Source organism: Zootoca vivipara, chromosome Z, assembly GCF_963506605.1.
Source record: "Zootoca vivipara chromosome Z, rZooViv1.1, whole genome shotgun sequence".
In the NCBI taxonomy this organism is placed as follows: domain Eukaryota; kingdom Metazoa; phylum Chordata; class Lepidosauria; order Squamata; family Lacertidae; genus Zootoca; species Zootoca vivipara.
Genome location: NC_083294.1, coordinates 28,876,757 through 28,895,725, shown reverse-complemented (window position 1 = coordinate 28,895,725; position 18,969 = coordinate 28,876,757). Strand labels below are relative to the sequence as shown.

The following is an 18,969-nucleotide window of genomic DNA, read 5'->3' as shown; positions in this document are numbered from 1 at the left end:
GGAAAAATTCAACAGATGTAAGGAGGAAGAGAACTTTGAAAGTCTCAGCAAGGGAAAAAACGCAAACACATCACAGCAATATCATCTACGACCATATGACTATTTTAAATATCACTGGTTCAATGACGATAAATGAATTCCATTAGAAGATGTTGTCGAGGTTTGAACATTGAACTAAGCTATAGTTGTTTAGCCAAAGCATGGCTTAACCAAAGTTAGTTTTCTGGAAACAAACTTCAACAGTTTTTTGTTGGCTCATAAACCATGGCTTGTTTAAATGTGGTTTGGTGTTATGTCCAAGCCTAGCAGCCTCACTTAACCATAGTTCGTTTGGCCAGCCAATTCCAAATGCTCATCAAGCTATAGAAGCACAATGGAAGAGCAGCAGGAAAGTGACCCAGTCTTTGGAGCATGGGTAGTCAAACTAAGGCCCGGGGGTGGGATCTGGCCCAATTGCCTTCTAAACCCAGCTGGCGGACAGTCCGGGAATCAGTGTGTTTTTACATGAGTAGAATGTGTGCTTTTATTTAAAATGCATCTCTGGGTTTTGTGGGGGGCATAGGAATTTGTTCATTCCCCCCCCCCCAAAAAAAAATCCAGCCCTCCACAAGGTCTGAGGGACAGTGGACCGGTCCCCTGCTGAAAAAGTTTGCTGACGCCTGCTTTGGAGCAACTAGCCATAGTTCCGTTGCCTGTAAGATGGCTCACAGTTTGCGGAACAACCTAGAGTTTTAAATCAGACCTTGTCAACCTGATGCCCTCCATATTTTTTTGGATTACAATCCCCACCATACTCAGCCAACATGGCTAAGTGTTGGGTGAAAGTGCAACCGGTAATTATTGGACTCCATGTTAATTACAAATTTAATTCAACATGCTTGTTTTACTTGTACTGTGTTTAATAAACAAACCTACAAGTGCTTTTGAAACTGTCAAACTTCCTTATTATTACATTTGAAATCAACACCCATTTGTTGTTCCTAACAAACTTATTTTAAATATAAAATTTGCCGTAGAAAAATAAAGCACTAGAAATTTTCTCCTCCCACATCATTTGGCAGGGCACCAAGGGCATGATCCAGCCAACTATAAACACTTTTTAAGCCCCATCAGTTTCAGTAGGAGGTAGACTGAAGTGCATGCTTAATCCCCCCTTGAAATCAACGGGATTTAAAAGTGTTCAGCTATGGCTGAATAACATTCTAAAACCCTTAACGCAGACAGAAACAGATCCCATACAAAGTACTAGTTCCTCATATGTCAGTCATAAGGGTCATGGGGGTGGCAGGGGGTCCGAAGAGGCCATTAAAATATTATAAGCCAGGTAATAAATTGGATTTAGTACGGTAGGGTGAAATGCTACAGTGCAATAACCAAGATATCTTTCCTTTTCCACCAGCATGTTTAGAACTTAAAATAGCACGCTCTGTTAAAAAAGCAGCAGCCGTCAGGGTACTTTACGCAACTTTATGATCTGTGATGCGAAGTGCTACTTCTGTAGGAAAAGTTACCAGAATGTGCCAGTCAACAAATGTTCATTCATTTCCAACCAAGGTATTGGTGCATGTGTGAGACCGTTTTAAATTAGTGTAAAATTGATGGATTCAAGAGAAGCAACCTCAGAAATGTCAAGTCCAACTGAATTAACCCCCACCTCCAAAATGAGAAAAGCCCACCCTCAGCCATGGCAACAAAAGCAATCAATTTAGTTCTGTTTTCAACATTTTCATTTTCAACATACTTAATCTTATATTACTTATCCTGGTCATCCTCTTTTTTTCCCCTCCTCCTTTTCCTTCTGCAATGAAATATTAATGTTGATAAAATGGTTACGCTATTAAAAGACCTTGTGCTATATTTAGATACATATATTGATTCCTGCCATTGTGCAATAATTTATCATTCAGAAATAAATTCTTACAAATTTAACCCTGAATTGCTGGCTAATCAAGAGGTTAATTCCCCTTCTTCACCCACCCTCCAGAATCATCTTACGCCACGGTTAAGTTTATGGCTTTACTTATGATTTCCTCCTCTTCCTAAAAATACTGTTTGGGGTTTTTTTGGGGGGGGGGGATTGTGAGATTCTTTCCCATTAGAAAACCTGGAGAGAGGGAGGGAGGGGGAGAGAGGTTACCGCCACTTTAAAAGCTTCAATCTCTTTGACATTGCTGGCAGTGTATGGGAACATTAATGCATCTGTCACGATAACAAGCTAAGAATAACATCTAGACATCAAACCGAGCAGAGAATCCATCTGAAGTGATTCATTCAGATCCGTCTCGTTGATTTATTAAACACAGGGCAACATCTGCAGCCTCACAGAGCTGCTTGGCAAAATTAATGCAAGATCAATTCAAATGGAGGGGGGGAAGCGAAAAAGAGATAAATCAAAACACAATTTGCATTCAGTTCCACAATCAGGCTTATTGGGTGCAAATGCTCAATTTCCCTTGCCAGAGCCAATGAGTTTTAAAAGTGTGCACGTTCTGATCCCTACATCTTTTCAGAATTGTCGGATTTGAAGTGACGCTGAAGAGTTCTTCTGCAGGTTGAGATGGTGAAAAGGAGAAAAAGAGATGCGGGGAGAGGGAAAATGCTTCCAAAGACCTTTTGAATATGTGGCGAGAACATCATTAATGCCTAATTATTTTGCTTTGGCTCCAGGAGCACAGAATGTCGTATTTTTGGGGAGGGGGAGGAGAGAGGAGGAGGTGGTAGGGAGAGTTTGTGAAGAAATTGCTTCCATGAAAACTCAAACATCTAATAGAAACGTACAAACATTTCCCTTTCAGGGGGGGGGGGGATTTCATCTGCAGCTGGAGAAATCTAGAGCTCTCATAAATTACAAGATTTGTTTTAAATCACTGTTCCTTCAAATTAGATTTCTTTATCAATGAGCCAGTAAGACATTCAGTGTGCTAAAGGCAAACAAATGCCAAAACTGCTCTGAAATGCACACACAGAAGCACATTAAATCTCCCGAGATTTATAAAGTATTGATAATTTCTCATAAGAGAATGGGGGGGGGACCCCTCTTTCTCCATGTCTCTAGACACGTAGGCTGCAATCCTAAACATATTTACTAGGAAGTAAATCCCATTAATTTCAGTGAGACTTTGTGAATAAGCTGATAAAATGCTGGTAAAATAATGCTACTAACTATGCAAAGCATTTCTATAGTGTATATTCAGTGTTCAAGATGCTTCACACACATTGATTCTAACAGACGTGTAATGTGGTGCTCAAATTTGAGGGAAAAGGCAGAACAAAACCAATCATGTTGTCTTTTATACTGGCCCTTTTTGCTACTGTATTTCAAATGCTACGGAGGGGAAATAATTTGGCTAGTACGGGGAAGTTTCCCGGGGTGGATTAATCCCTCCATCACTTTCCTTCTCATAATTTGACCACCACTGTAAGGTCGTTCAGTATTAATATTCCCATCTTACAAATGATAAGAGGTGGAGAGTAAGAGAACAGTGGTTTCCTAAAGCCACAAGGCTAATTGGTGGCAGATTAAAGAATTGAACTGAAGGCTCACTTCTTAGCCACTGCATTACATGACCCCCTAGACTGCCACCCCCAAATTCACATCTGTGCCCAAACCAACAGAATTAACACTTTCCACATACAGCTTGGGGCAAATTTAAATCCCTGCTGACAATTTATGTAGGGAGAAGCATGCCATTTATTTAAGTGAGCATTGGTGAACAATGTGTGCACTGAAATCTACAGAGTGGCGCATAAATCCTGGAGTTATAACTTTGACATCGTTTTTCTCATTAAAAAAACCAGTGACTTTACTGGACTCCTTTTAACAGACCCTACAACTAGAAACAGTTAGAATAAAGTGTGTACAGGCCAGATTCAGGGGAGTTTCTTGGTGTTTGTTTTTAACAATGCTTACTCATTATTAGGAGGGAAAGGAGCAAAAGGTTATTTGTAAAACTTGTTAGCTAATTTACAGTCTCTATTCTACCAAATAAAATAAATCCTTCCAGTAGCACCTTAGAGACCAACTAAGTTTGTCATTGGTATGAGCTTTCGTGTGCAGGCACACTTCTTCTATTCTACTATTCTATTCTAATCACCCTTCCTTGCTTATGTGAGAAAAGTTTCTTCTAACATTGATTCTAAAATTCAGAGTGCAAGTAAGAAACTTCTTGCAGTGTGATCCTATGCATATCTACTCAGAACTCAATGGGGCTGACTTCTAATTAAGCACATACTGTACAATATATTTCAGCCGAAAACATGACCTTACCCACCTTGCAATTGGTGATAAGATGTGAGAATAATACACAACATGCTGACTGGTGGAATTTGAAACAACTCTAGAAATACACACACAAAATTATATTCCTGCCATCTCCAAAAGCTGCATGCGCTCACACAAATATATGGGCAGATTATCATTGTCTGAAATCCTAACACATAAACTGCACCTTATTCTGAGTCAGACCACTGCTCCATCTAGCTCAGTACTTCCACCACAGACTGGGACCAGTTCCCAGCAGGCAAGAGTCTCTCGTCATCTTACCTGGACACTGGGTGTAACACCTGGAACCTTCTGCAAAGCAGATGCTCTAACACTGAGCTACAGCCTTTCCCCAATGTTAAATTATAGCAGTGTATGTTTTCAACAGGACTTCCATGGAACATTTAGGATCTGAGTGCATGAGATGCTTGCTATAGTTTGTCACAAATTCAGTAGCTGAGTTCCACTTTAAAAATCAGAGAGACATATAAGGAAACATTTCTCCCTCGACTTGGCTTAAGGTATTCCTGTTTAATATTTCATCCTACTGCACGAAAAGGATGTGAAACTTCAAAACAGCTTTTCAAACCCCCACTGAAGTTGACATTATATCAGGGCAATCTGAAGTGTCTGTAACTTTTTTGTTGGGGTTGGTGATTGGCGAGCAAAATAGCCCATAACTTGGCTTGTGCAATGACTGAGCAATATTTTTGAAAAATGCATATAGGGGGAAAATTATCCCACCTGCTCAATAGTATCATCTTGACAATTCCACCTTCCAGGTGCAGGCACTGAACTAGTGTAGGTGACCCTGCAAGACTGTTGGATTCATCTTATATGTGCAGGTCTAACTCAGAAATGTTGACATAATAGAAAATTCCAGTACATATGATCCACACATGTAATGACACAGATCTGAAATCAAAATCTGAAGTAGATTTGTTTTGATGGATGGATTCATTTGATCTGGTGGTTGAGTCAAAACTGAAAACAAGTATCTCACAGGATGATTAATATAAAAATGCAGCAATTCATTTCCGGTAAGATTGATAATTGCTATCAGAACAAGTTGATCAGAGAGTTGAAATTAAGCAGATAGGAGAAACAATTAGGAATATCAGCCACTGAGTTAGCTGTAGGAGCAGACTTGAAAAAATCTAACTAGCAAAACACACATAACAGTTTTGAGTTTTTCCTGTTTCGCTTTGGGAGGCAGCAGCTGTTTTTCCCTATCTCTGTATTGTATCTTTGCTGCACAAATAGCTCTCCCATATTCACATTTTATGTTTCTCCATGCTTCCAAGCCTCTTGCTTTCAGGGTGCCCCATCAGATTTATCCATTATTACACCCGATTTCATAACTCCCCTCCAGCAGGTTTTATCAATGGCTCAAAGAGCCCATCTCCCACTCAGTGCCGACTGGACCCAAGAATGTCAAAATACATTTGTTAAGAACTTTGCAATTCCCATTGGATTTTTTGCAGTTATGTTGTCAGCAAAATGTGCTGCCCTGTTAACTAAGGGCAGTGGTCAACTAGCATGGTGCTAGTTAAGAACCAAGAACCGGATCTTAAGCAGGCAGGACAGTAAATCTACTGGTAGAGATTCTGATTTATATTGGACCAGCAAAGATTCCTGTCCCTTAATTGTTTAGCAGGGGCAGCAACAACAACAAAAACTTTTCCCACTTCTCCCCCCTCCAAAAAAAAAGTACTGTGAAATGAAGGAAGGTAGGAGTAACTCAGAGTGAACCAAATGCTCAATTGAATTCTGTACTTAAAAGAAAATTCTGGGCTCAGAATTGTTTTATTTCAAAGTGCTTGTCACTTGACTACAGTTGGGAGATCTCAGAATTCTAGTAAAATACCAAGAAGGTCCTGCAAGCCTGAAGTCTGCATTCCTCAATCTAAAGAACTACCCAGGAATTTGAGCCAACCTGTGAAATTTTAAACTCTTTATTCTTGAAACAGACCCCCGCCCGCCATATCACAAATTGGTTTTGAGAGTCACCAAGCAGTTTGTGTTTGGCATGGGAGCATCACCTTTGGGTGAGTAGATTAGATCATGATTTTGACTTACTTAGTGTGCAAAGCAGTAATTCTTTAGATTTCACCTGCTAAATAAAAGCTAGACATTGTATATGCACTGTGGTCTCCATTTGTTTGAACCTCAGACTTTGCTTATAAACAATCAACCCCGAAGTAAAATTTGTTCCGTCACACATGCACCTAAATTACTGAATAGATATGGATGTAAGCAAGAGTTAAGTGCTCTGAGCAGCTCTAGAATTTTACCTGTTGCCAAACCGACAATTAACATGTGATGATCAAGAGCCTAGTCTTGCAGAAATTATCAGTTTCTAAGGGAGTAGGACACTTCCCCAGCAATTGCAGAAAGCGTGTTATCCAAGTCCCACTTTTGTATGTAAGATCAACACTTTCCTATAAAAAGTTCTAAGGGGTAACATGTAACCAACCACCAGGCTCCTATTGCGGACAAAAAAGTTGCAAAACATTTACCTCACAATGAGTCACAATAGACCTAATCAAACTGCCATGTGGTTTTTTTAACTAACACATGCTTTATTTGCTCATGTGCAAATGTATAATAGGTTCTAAACGCAGGTCCTTCTCCACAGAAGAAGATCGGAGTGGGGAGGAATCTAATAAAAGTGATTTAATAGATTTAGGTTTTAGGATCCAATGCAAGCTTTTATTTATTTAATTTCATTATAGATTCCTGAAGATTCTTGCTTACATTGCATGCATTTCTTTATCAATTAATAATGGAATTAAGCACCCTAAAATTTGAAGAAGCTTCTTCACAGTTTCCTGGAGCCGAGCTGCTTTTAAACAGTTCCAAAGGAGATGACAGAACAGACCTCCTAACTCATTGGGCTAAATAGCAAGATATTGTTCCGGAATTATGCTGAGCAACAGTTAGTCCATAAACTCTCTTTCAGTTCTTAGGTTCCTATCTCACAATGCTCTCTTGTAAATTTCCCCCCCACTTCATTTGCAGCGCTAATTAACTGCTTCAGCATCACAAGTTATGTTCGCAACCTCTAGCAAAACCCTAACAGGTAAAGTTTCACAGAAAATAATATCTAACAGGGAACTTTCTTCGTCTTCAGAGGAAGATGAAGTATGCGTGTCCTGTTTTGATGCAAAGAAGTATATCCTTTCATGCACGTTAAAACTATTGCAAAAAATGATTGCCAAACAATTGCAAAAGAAAAAGAAAAAGAAAGAAATTTATTACTACACATTTGAAAAACACACTTCTCTCCTTTTAACATTCATCACAACTGTGAACCTTATTATTCTCTGGACAAAGATACCAGATAACCCCCAACATTAATATCTCAAGCCCGTATATTATATCACTATTAGGAAAAGTTGGGACACACTTCTTTGCATAATCTAATTCAGCCACAATCTCCTTTGGGCAAAGAGCATCCTAATGAGGACAGAAAATTTAGGGTCAATGAGATTTAGGGTCAATGAAGAGACCATATGGGGGTCTACACCAGGCTGAGCTGGTCCAATAAGACTTTCACTGAGAGGTAAGAAGCAGCCACAGTTTCTGGACTGACCAACTTTGTGCCATGTTTGGAATCTTACAACACAGAGCAATTGGTGCAATTTTCTGGGTGGGGGGGGATGAATACAAAGAGAGACTCCCTGGCCTGCCGCACCATTTCACCTACTGCACCAAGGGTACATGACAGCAGACTCCAAAGTGCCCCCCGGGGCTTTTAGTCACTTATACCCCAATAATGCTACCTGGCAGGGCAAGCATTCAGACAACACACTATACAAAACTAAGAAAAATGTGGCAGAGGGAAAAAGAACAATCCATGTTGAATTTATCCTGAAATGAAGAACAGGATAAAGAAGGAGACAGGGAGGGGGAGGGGGACTCTCCCCACAGACAAAAACTTGTCAGGAAAAGCAAAGGGAAGCCAGGCAGCATCTCAAGGCTCCTGCAGCTCCTTTTCCTAAAACTCAGGTGCAGGTATGCTCACCTGCTCATTCGTTTAAGCTGCAACCCTAAACACACATGTTCCTAATATAACATGCTAATTATTGCATCGTAAGGGTTGCAATCAGATAACCACTTACCTAGGGACAAGGCCCACTGAACTCAGTGGAATTCACCGCTGATTGCACTGTTAGGCTGTGATCTTATGTGCACTCTATCTGAATGCAAGTCCCATTGAGCTGAATGGGAGTTACTTCTGGGTAGGCACAAATAGGGTTTCATTATCAAAAGGAAGAGGCTGGCCCTAACACTTTACCACTTTTTACAGTTATACAAGTTGCATTCTTTTTGTTTTAACTTTCTTCCTGGTAAGTGCATACTAAACACCCCACTCCTAACCCTATTTGCTTGGGGAAGCAAAATCTGTTTGTCCCAATCAAAGTACGTAGCTTACTTTCAAGGAAGCTAAGTTTTAAGCAACCACTCTTTAAACGCCTTCCGTTGGAAGTAAAGGTTGCTGAAATCAACAAGATATTCCTCTAAGTGCACCCAGTGATGTCCAAAGAACTATATTGCTGATGCTAAGTCTTTCTTTCCCCTTGGAAAAATTTTCTACCCTTTGAGAATTTTCCTACCAAAATGCGTAATATTGATCACCGGGCAAATATCAAACCCATCATTTATATACAGGTACTAGGATATTACCCGCAGAACCAGTGTCCAACATAATGTGTGAATTGGCCATACATCCCAGAGTTTGCCACTCAGTTGCAGGTAAGATAACAGCACCCAGCACAGGGCACCTGTGATAAACGCTTTGTCTGAACATCTACTACCGGTAAGCATTAGATGTACTGGGTCAAATCTCACCGATTTTGACAAGCACTACTCCTAACTTAGTTTGCCTACAGCTGCAGCCTAATTTACTCCTAAGTAGGTTCGCCTACAGCTTCCATGCAAACAAGCCCCATTTAGGATTTCTGTGAGCTTAATGTCCAAGTAGGTCTGCTCAAATCTGCCCCAAATCATCAATGATGATGAGCACATACTTACCTAACAACTCCCATTACTTACAATGCAGCTAAACTTTCAGAAGTTAAGTTTGCTTAAGGTTCCAAACACACACACACACACTGGTTTTAATTGCAACTGCTCAGGCAAGTCACTTCCAAAGAGTTTTAAAAGTTCCCTTTCAAAGAAACTTTTTTCTTTCTTAATCAAAACCCAAGCAAGTTGCACTTCACAAGACCTGTTTGCATCTCTCACAAAGGTAGTTCCTTACTCCCTCAGCTCATTTTCCTGGGTTTCAAGCAAATTGGACAAGGCTTAAAACTTTTTGTGCACACGTGGGATCTTCAAAACACAATTCTGTTGACCTGCCCTAAGACTTTGCAATTAGATGGATGTCGGATTTATACAGAACTGTGATCTGAAGCAAAGAAAAAAAGCAGCGTACCCTACTTTTTAAAACAAGCATCACAGAAACCTAACGGGATTTGTTCCCAAATAAAAAAGCGGGTGATGAAGAAGAAGAAGAACGCAACATTCATTCAGCTTCAGGAAGACAACGAGCTAAGCACTTAGGATACTTTCGACATCCTGCTCAGCGACGCTTTCCACAAACGGACCCGGTTTTTGCAGGGAAGGGAGACTTGGCCGGACGGACTGGGACCTCTCTGCTCCTCGCTACGGTCGGGACCCCGGTGGAGGGAGAGGCCTGAACCGCCATATCCCATGCCCCCTAAAAAATACACCCACCCATCACAGGCACAAACCCACGCACGCGCTCTTTCTCTCTCACTCTCTCACCTGGCATTGGTGCAGTCGTTGTACAAAGTTTCGAAGTCCTTCCGCGTGATGAGTTTGCAGCGGTTGACGCCGGGCTGGATGGCGCCCAGCCCGCGCAGGATACGCACTTGCTCCACGGTGCACACCACGGGCGCGATGTCCAGTCTCTTGAGCTTGGTGTAGACGGTGTGCAGCCCTCCGACCAGGTGCTTGAGGAAGAGGTCGAAGACCTGCGGCAGGCAAATCAGCTCCTGCCCGTCCACCAGGAATGAAGCCACCTTCACCCCGTGCAGGTCAACCATCTTGCACTCGTTCCCGCCGCCGCCGCCTCCTGCTCCAGCTCCAGCTCCGCTGCCCGGCACGCCAGTGGCAGCGTTGGCGGTGCTCGCGATGAAGCTGTGGATGAGGCTGCTCGTCAGGCGCGGGGACTCCGACGGGCTGGAGGGATAGAGCGCGTCCGCCCGGAACAAGCTTCCAGCGCTCGCGGCGGTGCTGGCGCTGCCGGTGCCGCCGCTGCCCCCGCCGCCGCTCGAAGTTGCCGGGATAATCGGGGGAGAAGACACGGCCATGCTTTCTACTCCGCCCCGGGCGCCTGGATCTTCGGCGGCGGCGGCAGCTACAGCATCCAACCTTGCCGGCTCCACTTTTCCACCCGAAACTGTTTGCAACACTCGAGGAAACGGAGGAGACGGAGACGCTGAGCGAAAGAGGAGAGAAAGGGGAAGAAGTGGGGGAGAGGGGAGGGAAAAAACACCCCGCACGCACTCCCACGACCCAGCCGCTCGCGGAGTCGCCTCCCACTTCCCAGCGAAGGGGCGGAGGAGGAGCGCGGAGCGGCAGCGGCCGGCGGCCAATGCGACGCGTCGGGGTCTCAGCCTGGCCGCCAGCCACTGGCTAAGGATGGAGAGGGAGGCGAGGCGGGGCGGGGCGGGGCCCTCTCTCCCTTGCCCCCGAGCGTTGGGTACCTGTGAATGGAGCGCCGGGACGCATCGGGAGGAGGGTACCGTTCCCACCCAGCTGGGGGAGGAGGAGGGAAAGGGAAAGTAGAAGAGAGTTTGCGACCCGAGGTTGCGCTTTTGGAAAAGGGCTGGGCGTTCTAGCTGCGGGAGTGAGCGGCGGGTGGGACGCCTTTTAAGACTTAGAGAAAGAGAAAACCGCGGCGGGAGATGGGGCGGGGGGGGGGGGGCGAGAGGCAGGAAAGAAAGTTAAAACTTGAGGGGTGGCGGGGAAGTTTGCGCGCTCCCCCAACCAGAGGCACAGGTGACTGGGAAATAAAAGCCGCGGGGCGGGAGCGCGCTTGAATTTCCAACTGAATTTCTGAGCCAAGGGGAAAGTGCGCAAGAGGTGCAGCCGGATTCTGCGAGGGTGACCCTCCGCCGAGGATCTCGGTCAGCGGGACTTAAGGCATCCGACTGAGGGATGCGAGACAAGGAGAGCTGCCGTCTCGTGCACGCTTAAACTAGAAGTTACTTTCTGAGTACTCAGACACTCAAGTCAGTGCACAACTGCTACGAATCTGAAACCCTGTGCCACGTTTACCGGGGACAAAGCACCCTCGAACACAATGTGTACGCTTATACATTTACTGCATTTATTATTACATTTATTTATTATGTATTACCCACCATCCTGGGATTTATTACCCAGCACTCAAGCCTACATACCATAGCTGCCAAGTTTTCCCTTTTCTCGCGAGGAAGCCTATTCAGCATAAGGAAATTTCCCTTTAAAAAAGGGAGAACTTGGCAGCTATGATACATACATACATAGAATCATAAAGTTAGAAGGGACCCTGAGAATAATCTAGTCCAACCCCCCCTCCCCCCCCCCCGCAATGCATGAATATGGGGATCAAACCTGCAGCCTTGGCGTTATAAGCACCATGCCCTATCCAGAAGATGTGGTTCACTAGTAATCTGCCATCTTGACCAAACCCAAGACTTACTTGGCTTTATTAAAGTACTGTAGTAGCCTCAAACCATACCCTGGAACCAGGACTTGCATTTGAGTAAACATGAGCAAGATTGTGCTGTAAGTAAATAGGTTGGACTTTTCCTTTCATTATGCTAACCCCAAATCCACACTATCATACTACATATATTTATTAAGACCAACCAAGATATTACCAAATCATTAGCATATTTTTTTTTAGTTCCCTAGAACTCTTCTTTAAACTCAGATGAAGGGAATATTTGGCCCTCCAGATGTTGCTGAAGTACAACTCCCATTAACCCTGCAAATAGCATTTGCTGTGTTAACCTCGTGAAGCAGATGGGAGTTGTAGTTCAGGAGACAGCAGGAGTACGGGTGCACTGGTGAACTTACCACTCTGTGGAGGAAGGAATGGGGCAGAAATTTGATACAGTACTCGTTTACAAGCAAACCTTTCAAATTCAGTTTCCAAAACAGTATGTGGACCAAAATCCAAACTGATCTAAATGTTGCAATGTAGATTTCCAATCATCCAACGTTTACCCAAAATGTACATATTTGGGGAAGCTGTGCACAAAAATGAAGATACTGTATAGGGGGAAATAACACCCCAAATGCATTATGTTTTGGGAAATTGCTTGCAAAAAAGTGTACATTAGGGAGAACAGCATACAAAAATGTGTTTCTAGGGAGGAATCAGCACTAAAAATGCTAATGAGTTTTCATAAGGGTAATAATAATAATAATAATAGCTGCAGAAATGTGAAGAACAGAATTTAAACTGAGAAAAGGATAGAACTGAAACTGACAGGTGCTGCCACTCCTACACTGTTCCTCCCTAGCCCCTTTTAAGATTACTCTGCCCTTGCACCTACTAGACCTCCCACCTTCAGTGCAACGTACCCCTGGGTTTAGGATTCCAAAGCTACATTGCAGCCATTCTATCATTCATCTTCACAATAACCCACCAAGGGAGGTCATTGTGACACCCCCATTTCCAGAGAGAGAGAACAAAAGCTGAGAAATAGTGAGTTCAAACATTCCAAAGAATTCCTGGCCAGCCAAAGGATTTTGTCTCTCATGTTCCATCCGCTTTTAAGGTTTGTATCTTCAGCTGCAAACAACAAAAACAAAAACATGCAAAGGTCTTTGAGCAGGAAATATAAATCTGATTTATAGGTTTTGCATTGTTGTTGTTTTCCTTCCTTTCCTCCCTTTCAAGGAATTTTTGCTTGCAGATTAATGAGACTATCAAATTCCACTCTCTGGGATTTTAGCCCCCCCCCCAAGCTTTGGACTGTAATGCCTTCCATAGGCTAAATATATTTCTAAATAAGGCTGAGTTTTTGCAAGGCCAGATGAAGTCTTGCGCATCACACACACCCCCAACTCCCTCCCACCCTGCATGTTAGAGTGGCATGCAGCAATATAAAATCATAAAGGCTGTAGTAAAAAACGGTACCCTTGAGAAGCGACTATCCATGGAGAAAAGAACTGCACTTACTCTAAGGAAAGGCTCAAGGTTTGTGAATTAATACCAGGCAATGGCCCAGCTCACCTGAGCATGGAAGAGCTGACTACATTAGTCCACAGGATTATTTCCCATAATTTTTTCAGGGTAAAACAAAGATGCTCCAACATATGACCCAGTTTTAATATATTGGGCGCTTTAAAAATACTCTGAATCTTTTGTGTATTGACTGTGTTCACACAAAAGGATGATCCAAATGATCAGAGATCATGGTTTGCGACAAGACCTGCCAAGGAAAATAAAAAAACGTATTTATGTATACTACAACAGCGGCAAGAGTCTTGTTAGCACAAAGATGGAAGAATGAGCCAACGAAGGAACAATGGCAAGAAAAACTGATGAGATATGCGGAGTTGGCAAAGATGGCATACAAACTATGTGAGAAGGACAACTGTGACTTCAAAGAAGAATGGGAACTTTTTACAAATTATTTTAAAAGACAACAAAAGGATTTGGACTCCTTGGCAGGTTTTGAACAAACATCCACAATTTATTAGTAGAACATATGATTGATATGTACAATTTTATAACATGCAGAAAACAATATGAACAAACAAATCAGAGGGGAGCTGATGGAAGTCCTTAGAGGGTGAGAGAGGGAGGGGTGGGAGGGGGAAAGGGGGAAAATTGTAATGGGCTATGTTATTGGTAATTTGTATTGTTCGAAATTCTTTTTCTTCAATAAAAAAATATTTTTTAAAAAACAGATCATTACAAGGACACAATAAGAGTGCATTTCTGGTGGGTTTATACTGGACCATCCACACCTCATTCTGCTTTGTTAGTTGCCCTGCGATGCTTCCCCAATGTTACTGCATTATTGTCACCTGGAGGGCACACTTGCACCAACAAAAGTAGGACGTACACACACCTGCAACATCTGCTGTATGAAAAGTTACAGGATTTCAGCAGGAATGCACAGTTTGAAATAAAGCTATAGGTTTGCCCTGAACCCTGAAATGTTCCCGCCCTGAAAGCATGAACAGTGTTGAAAGCAGGATCATGTAAAACCGCTCCAGTTGCAATTGTGATCATGGGCACACATCATCTTGAATGCACAATAAAAAGGATTGGGCCCCAGGGTCCATCTTAATTCCCCAGATTATGCATCACTTTGGTCTCTTGAAAAAAGTGAAAATGTTGGTTAAAAACACTGCTGTTCCATTTCCACCAGGTAAGTCTGCAAGGGCTCATTGATGGAGAAGGGGGCGCATTGCTCAGGGCCCCCTCAAACCTGTACCCAGCCCTACCTATCATAATCTATAATTCAGGGGATGGGGAACCTGTGATTCTCCTGATGTTGTTGGACTACAACTCCCATCATCCCTGACCAATGGTCATGCTGGTTTGGCCTAAAGAGAGGCTGAATCTAACAACATCTGGGGGGCCACAAGTTTGGGCCAATGGCCCATCTAGTGCAGCATCCTTTTCTCATAGTGGCTTATCAGGCTTAATTAGGCATGCAAGCCAGAGGTCTTCCACCACACCCCTAGTCCACACTGACTCTTAGGGTTTCAGGAGGGTCTTTCTATCTGCAAATGCCAATGATTTAATCTGGGAGTTTTTGCATGGTGAATCTGGAGGTTCATACACACACACAGAGAGAGAGAGAGATACAGCAGTTCTGAAGTCTGGCCACTCCTGCTGTGAACTGAAGGCACCCTTTTATGCAGCCTCCTGGGTCTGGCAGCTTATTTAGGCTCCCTCCAAAATGGAGGCCCAGCAGCCCCACATCACAAGTGATAGTTCGTAATCTAATAAATCTTCCCATTTGAGCTTTCGAAAACTAACTTTTAACCTATCCACTTGATATTGGCAACCGGGGGGGGGGGGATATCAGAGCACTTTTCAGTACAAATAAAAAATGGATTGACAGCATCCATGCTACAAAAAGAGCAACTAATTGGGATTTTATGTTTTATAGCAGACAGAATAGTTGGGTTGGGGAGGGATTTGTGAGACTGCAAACTTCTGGGTCCCTTCAGACCTCAATACCCATACCTTCCAACTGCTGCCTTTTTACCATGAAATGTCCCAAGTAGTCCCTAGTAAAAGCACTCTCCTCAACCCATTTTGGAGAAATGTTCTTTTTTAGTATTCCAAACAGCCTTCGCTGACCTGATACCCTCCAGGTGTTGTTGGACCATAACTCACATCAGACCCACCCAGCACACACTGGTTGAGACTGGTGGGAGTTGTAGTCCAACAACATCTGGAGGGCATCAGGTTGGCAAATATTGAAAGCATGCATGTATGTGCAGTAGGCATCTTCAGTTACTAATTTAAAGAATTTATATGCTGCTTGTAAGAACAAACCCCTCCTAGGCAGCTTCGAACAAAACTAGCCAGAACATGGTCCTTACTCTGTTCACCTGATCTGGTGTCTGACCTCTACCCATGACCATGTCTCCAGCATGTATCCCAGCAGACTAAGGGCAGGGGAGAAATTTGGTTCAGTTCCTTCCTACTTTGTTCATACTGAAACAATAGATGAACCAAAACACAGCTGAAACAAAAAATAAAAAAAAATTCCTTCCAGTAGCACCTTAGAGACCAACTAAGTTTGTCATTGGTATGAGCTTTCATGTGCATGCACACTTCTTCAGATACACTGAAACAGAAGTCACCAGACCCTTATGTATAGTCAGAGGGTGGGGAGGGGTATTACTCAGAAGGGTGGGGGGAATGGGTGATTGGCTGATAGGAGTGGTAAACCTGTTGACGACTGTTAACGACTGTTTACCACTGTGACTTCTGTTTCAGTGTATCTGAAGAAGTGTGCATGCACACAAAAGCTCATACCTATGACAAACTTAGTTGGTCTCTAAGGTGCTACTGGAAGGAATTTTGTTGTTTGTTTGTTTTGACTACGTCAGACCAACACGGCTACCTACCTGTAACAAAACACAGCTGTCTTTCAAAACCCACACTTCTCCAAATTTTGCAACACAGTCCTCCAACCCCACCCCAACGTACAAAAATGCATGCATTATGAGAAAGTGTGCATTAAAAAGCACACATCATTGTGTACACGTGACGTTAGTCAAAATCCATGAATATCCTGTAGTTTCTTGCGCAATACAGTTGCTTTGCCTAATTTCCCCTCAAATTGGCTTCCATCCAGTTTAAAAGCAGGCCACATTCACTTCCCAGTTAGGCTGATGTGTGTACCTCTGAGACAGCCATTTCACATGTGCAGATGACAGCTTCATTAAAAGGAGTTCTGGGAGCTGAAGGTGTGTGGATGCAGGTAGTGTTCATTGGATGAAGGCATCTCTGCCCCCTCTCTGGTGTGTACAGCAATGTGCAAATGCAATTTGAAGTGCAGCCCAGGGGTTGCATTTTAAGCTGTTAGTGCATACACAGCCAGCAATACAAAAAAAAATACATGTTCAGCAAATTTGTTTGCAAACACACACACAATGCACATTAAAATACTGAAGAATTTTTGTGAGACCTTTTCCCTTAAAATACAAACTCACTGAGAAATGTGGGAAACTGAACCAAAGAGTGGAAAGATGAGAAGCTAAGCAAAAATAAAACTGGCAGATGAACCCATCCCTATGTCTGATGAGCACCTTACAGTGATAGATTCAGAACGTGCAGCAGTCTCTAGCAATGCTAAGATGCAGATCTGAGGCTACTATATTGAGATGTGCACACACAAACATACATACTTAACTGTCCACACCTAGGGATACTTATGGTTGCCCTCACCCACATATCTGCTGACTGGGAATGATGGGTGTTGTAGTCCAAAACATATGGAGGGCACCAGGTTGGTATTTCACAGATTGGTATAGCTAGAAGTATATCCTAAAACTCCCTATTGAAATGAAATTGGGGGGGGGGATGAAATTGACCCAAAGGGTTGATTGCCAATAGAGAAATGATACCCTCTCCTGTGTAATTAAACGCATTGTATTAATATGTGCATAATGCAAAATCAATAAATAATGAATTACTCCTGATTGTAATTGAATGTTTTCTTAATTTTATTGTCAGCCATGATAAATAATCAGTCCTTTTATACTGCATTAAATTAATTAGAGTGTCATTTCTATTACATACATCAGCAGTGAAGTGATGCAGGGACATCTGTTTCTAATGTCTCTAAGATGTGACATTCCCTATTAAGTATTAGGTATGCTCTTTTTGTGATTGACAGCTCTGTTGAAGTTAAGGGAGGGGTGGGGAGAATGCTAAGGTGGAGGGTGGGGTGGGGGTGGATTTGCATTCCATGCAAGTCTATAGAGAGGCAACCAACACATGACATTCTGAGCACCAACATTCACTGCAGTGTTGCAAGAGTTCCTGGGGTGCGCTTCTCAGAGCTAAAAGCTACATGCTGACATCCACTGTCACAAGAGATAGTGTGGTAGGGTGGTTAGTGTGTTGAACTATGACTGGGGTGAGCTGGATTTGAATGCTTATTCACCAGTTCAAAAGTCTGACGTGCAGGAGCTCAGTATGACAGCTTCCCCTTATACACACCTAGCCATGCCCCCAAACAGAGTCCCTAGTCACACACCCAAGGGGAATCCAAAAATGCAGTTGTTGTGTTGACCCTGTAGTAGCTAGAGTGTTCAATTGGGATCTGAAAGGTAGGATGTATAATAATAACAACAATAGTAGTAGTAGTAGTAGTAATGTATTACTAATCACTTTCAACCTAGCAGTTCGAAAGCACGTCAAAATGCAAGTAGATAAATAGGAACCGCTACAGCAGGAAGGTAAACGACATTTCCGTGTGCTGCTCTGGTTCGCCAGAAGCGGCTTTGTCATGCTGGCCACATGACCTGGAAGCTATACGCCGGCTCCCTCGGCCAATAATGCGAGATGAGCGCGCAACCCCAGAGTCGGTCACGACTGGACCTAATGGTCAGGGGTCCCTTTACCTTTAATCACTTTCCATGAGGCATCCTGAGGTGATTTACAATATAATAACATACACAAACATATACAAAGCAGTTACATATACAAAAACAGTTTAAATCTATTGCAAATCCCCCCCCCTCACATACATAAACTTAGCATAGTGGCCAGTCTATTAGGATCACACAACTGTCATAAAATTACGATTTGGCAAGCAGTGTTTTTAATGTTGTGCACTGCCCTGAGGTCTTTTGATAAAGGGTGATATAAATCATAGTAGTAGTAGTAGTAGTAGTAATTACTTAGCCTAACAGACTTTGGCCGTGGAGACCTAAGTTCACATCCCTGGCATGCCACTGTGTGACTTTGGGCCAGTCACTGTTTGAGTCTAGCCTGCTGAGCAAAGCTACCGTATGCCATCCTGCAAGATCAAAATATTGGCAAAAAAACCCACCTCCGGTAGATGACAGCATCACTCCTGCCATAGACGAAGTGGCAATGCTACAATCCTTCTCCATAATCCTGCCCCACTACATCACCGTTGCTCGTGGCACCAACAAAATGTTTTTGCTAGTGCTAGGATTTCTGCTTGTGAACA

At 43.0% G+C, this 18,969-nt stretch overlaps 1 protein-coding gene across 5 annotated transcripts in view; it reads right to left on the bottom strand.

Moving 5' to 3' along the window:
* The window catches only part of DACH2 (dachshund family transcription factor 2), a 302,374-nt gene extending 291,555 nt beyond the window's left edge, over positions 1 to 10,819 (bottom strand). For all 5 annotated transcript variants that reach the window (XM_035113841.2, XM_060270328.1, XM_035113842.2 and 2 more), the window contains exon 1: positions 10,055 to 10,819. In XM_035113841.2, the coding sequence (XP_034969732.1) occupies positions 10,055 to 10,602 (548 nt within the window). In that variant the 5' untranslated portion in view covers positions 10,603 to 10,819. The remainder of the gene's footprint in view (positions 1 to 10,054) is intronic.
* Between the last annotated feature and the right edge of the window lie 8,150 nt (positions 10,820 to 18,969).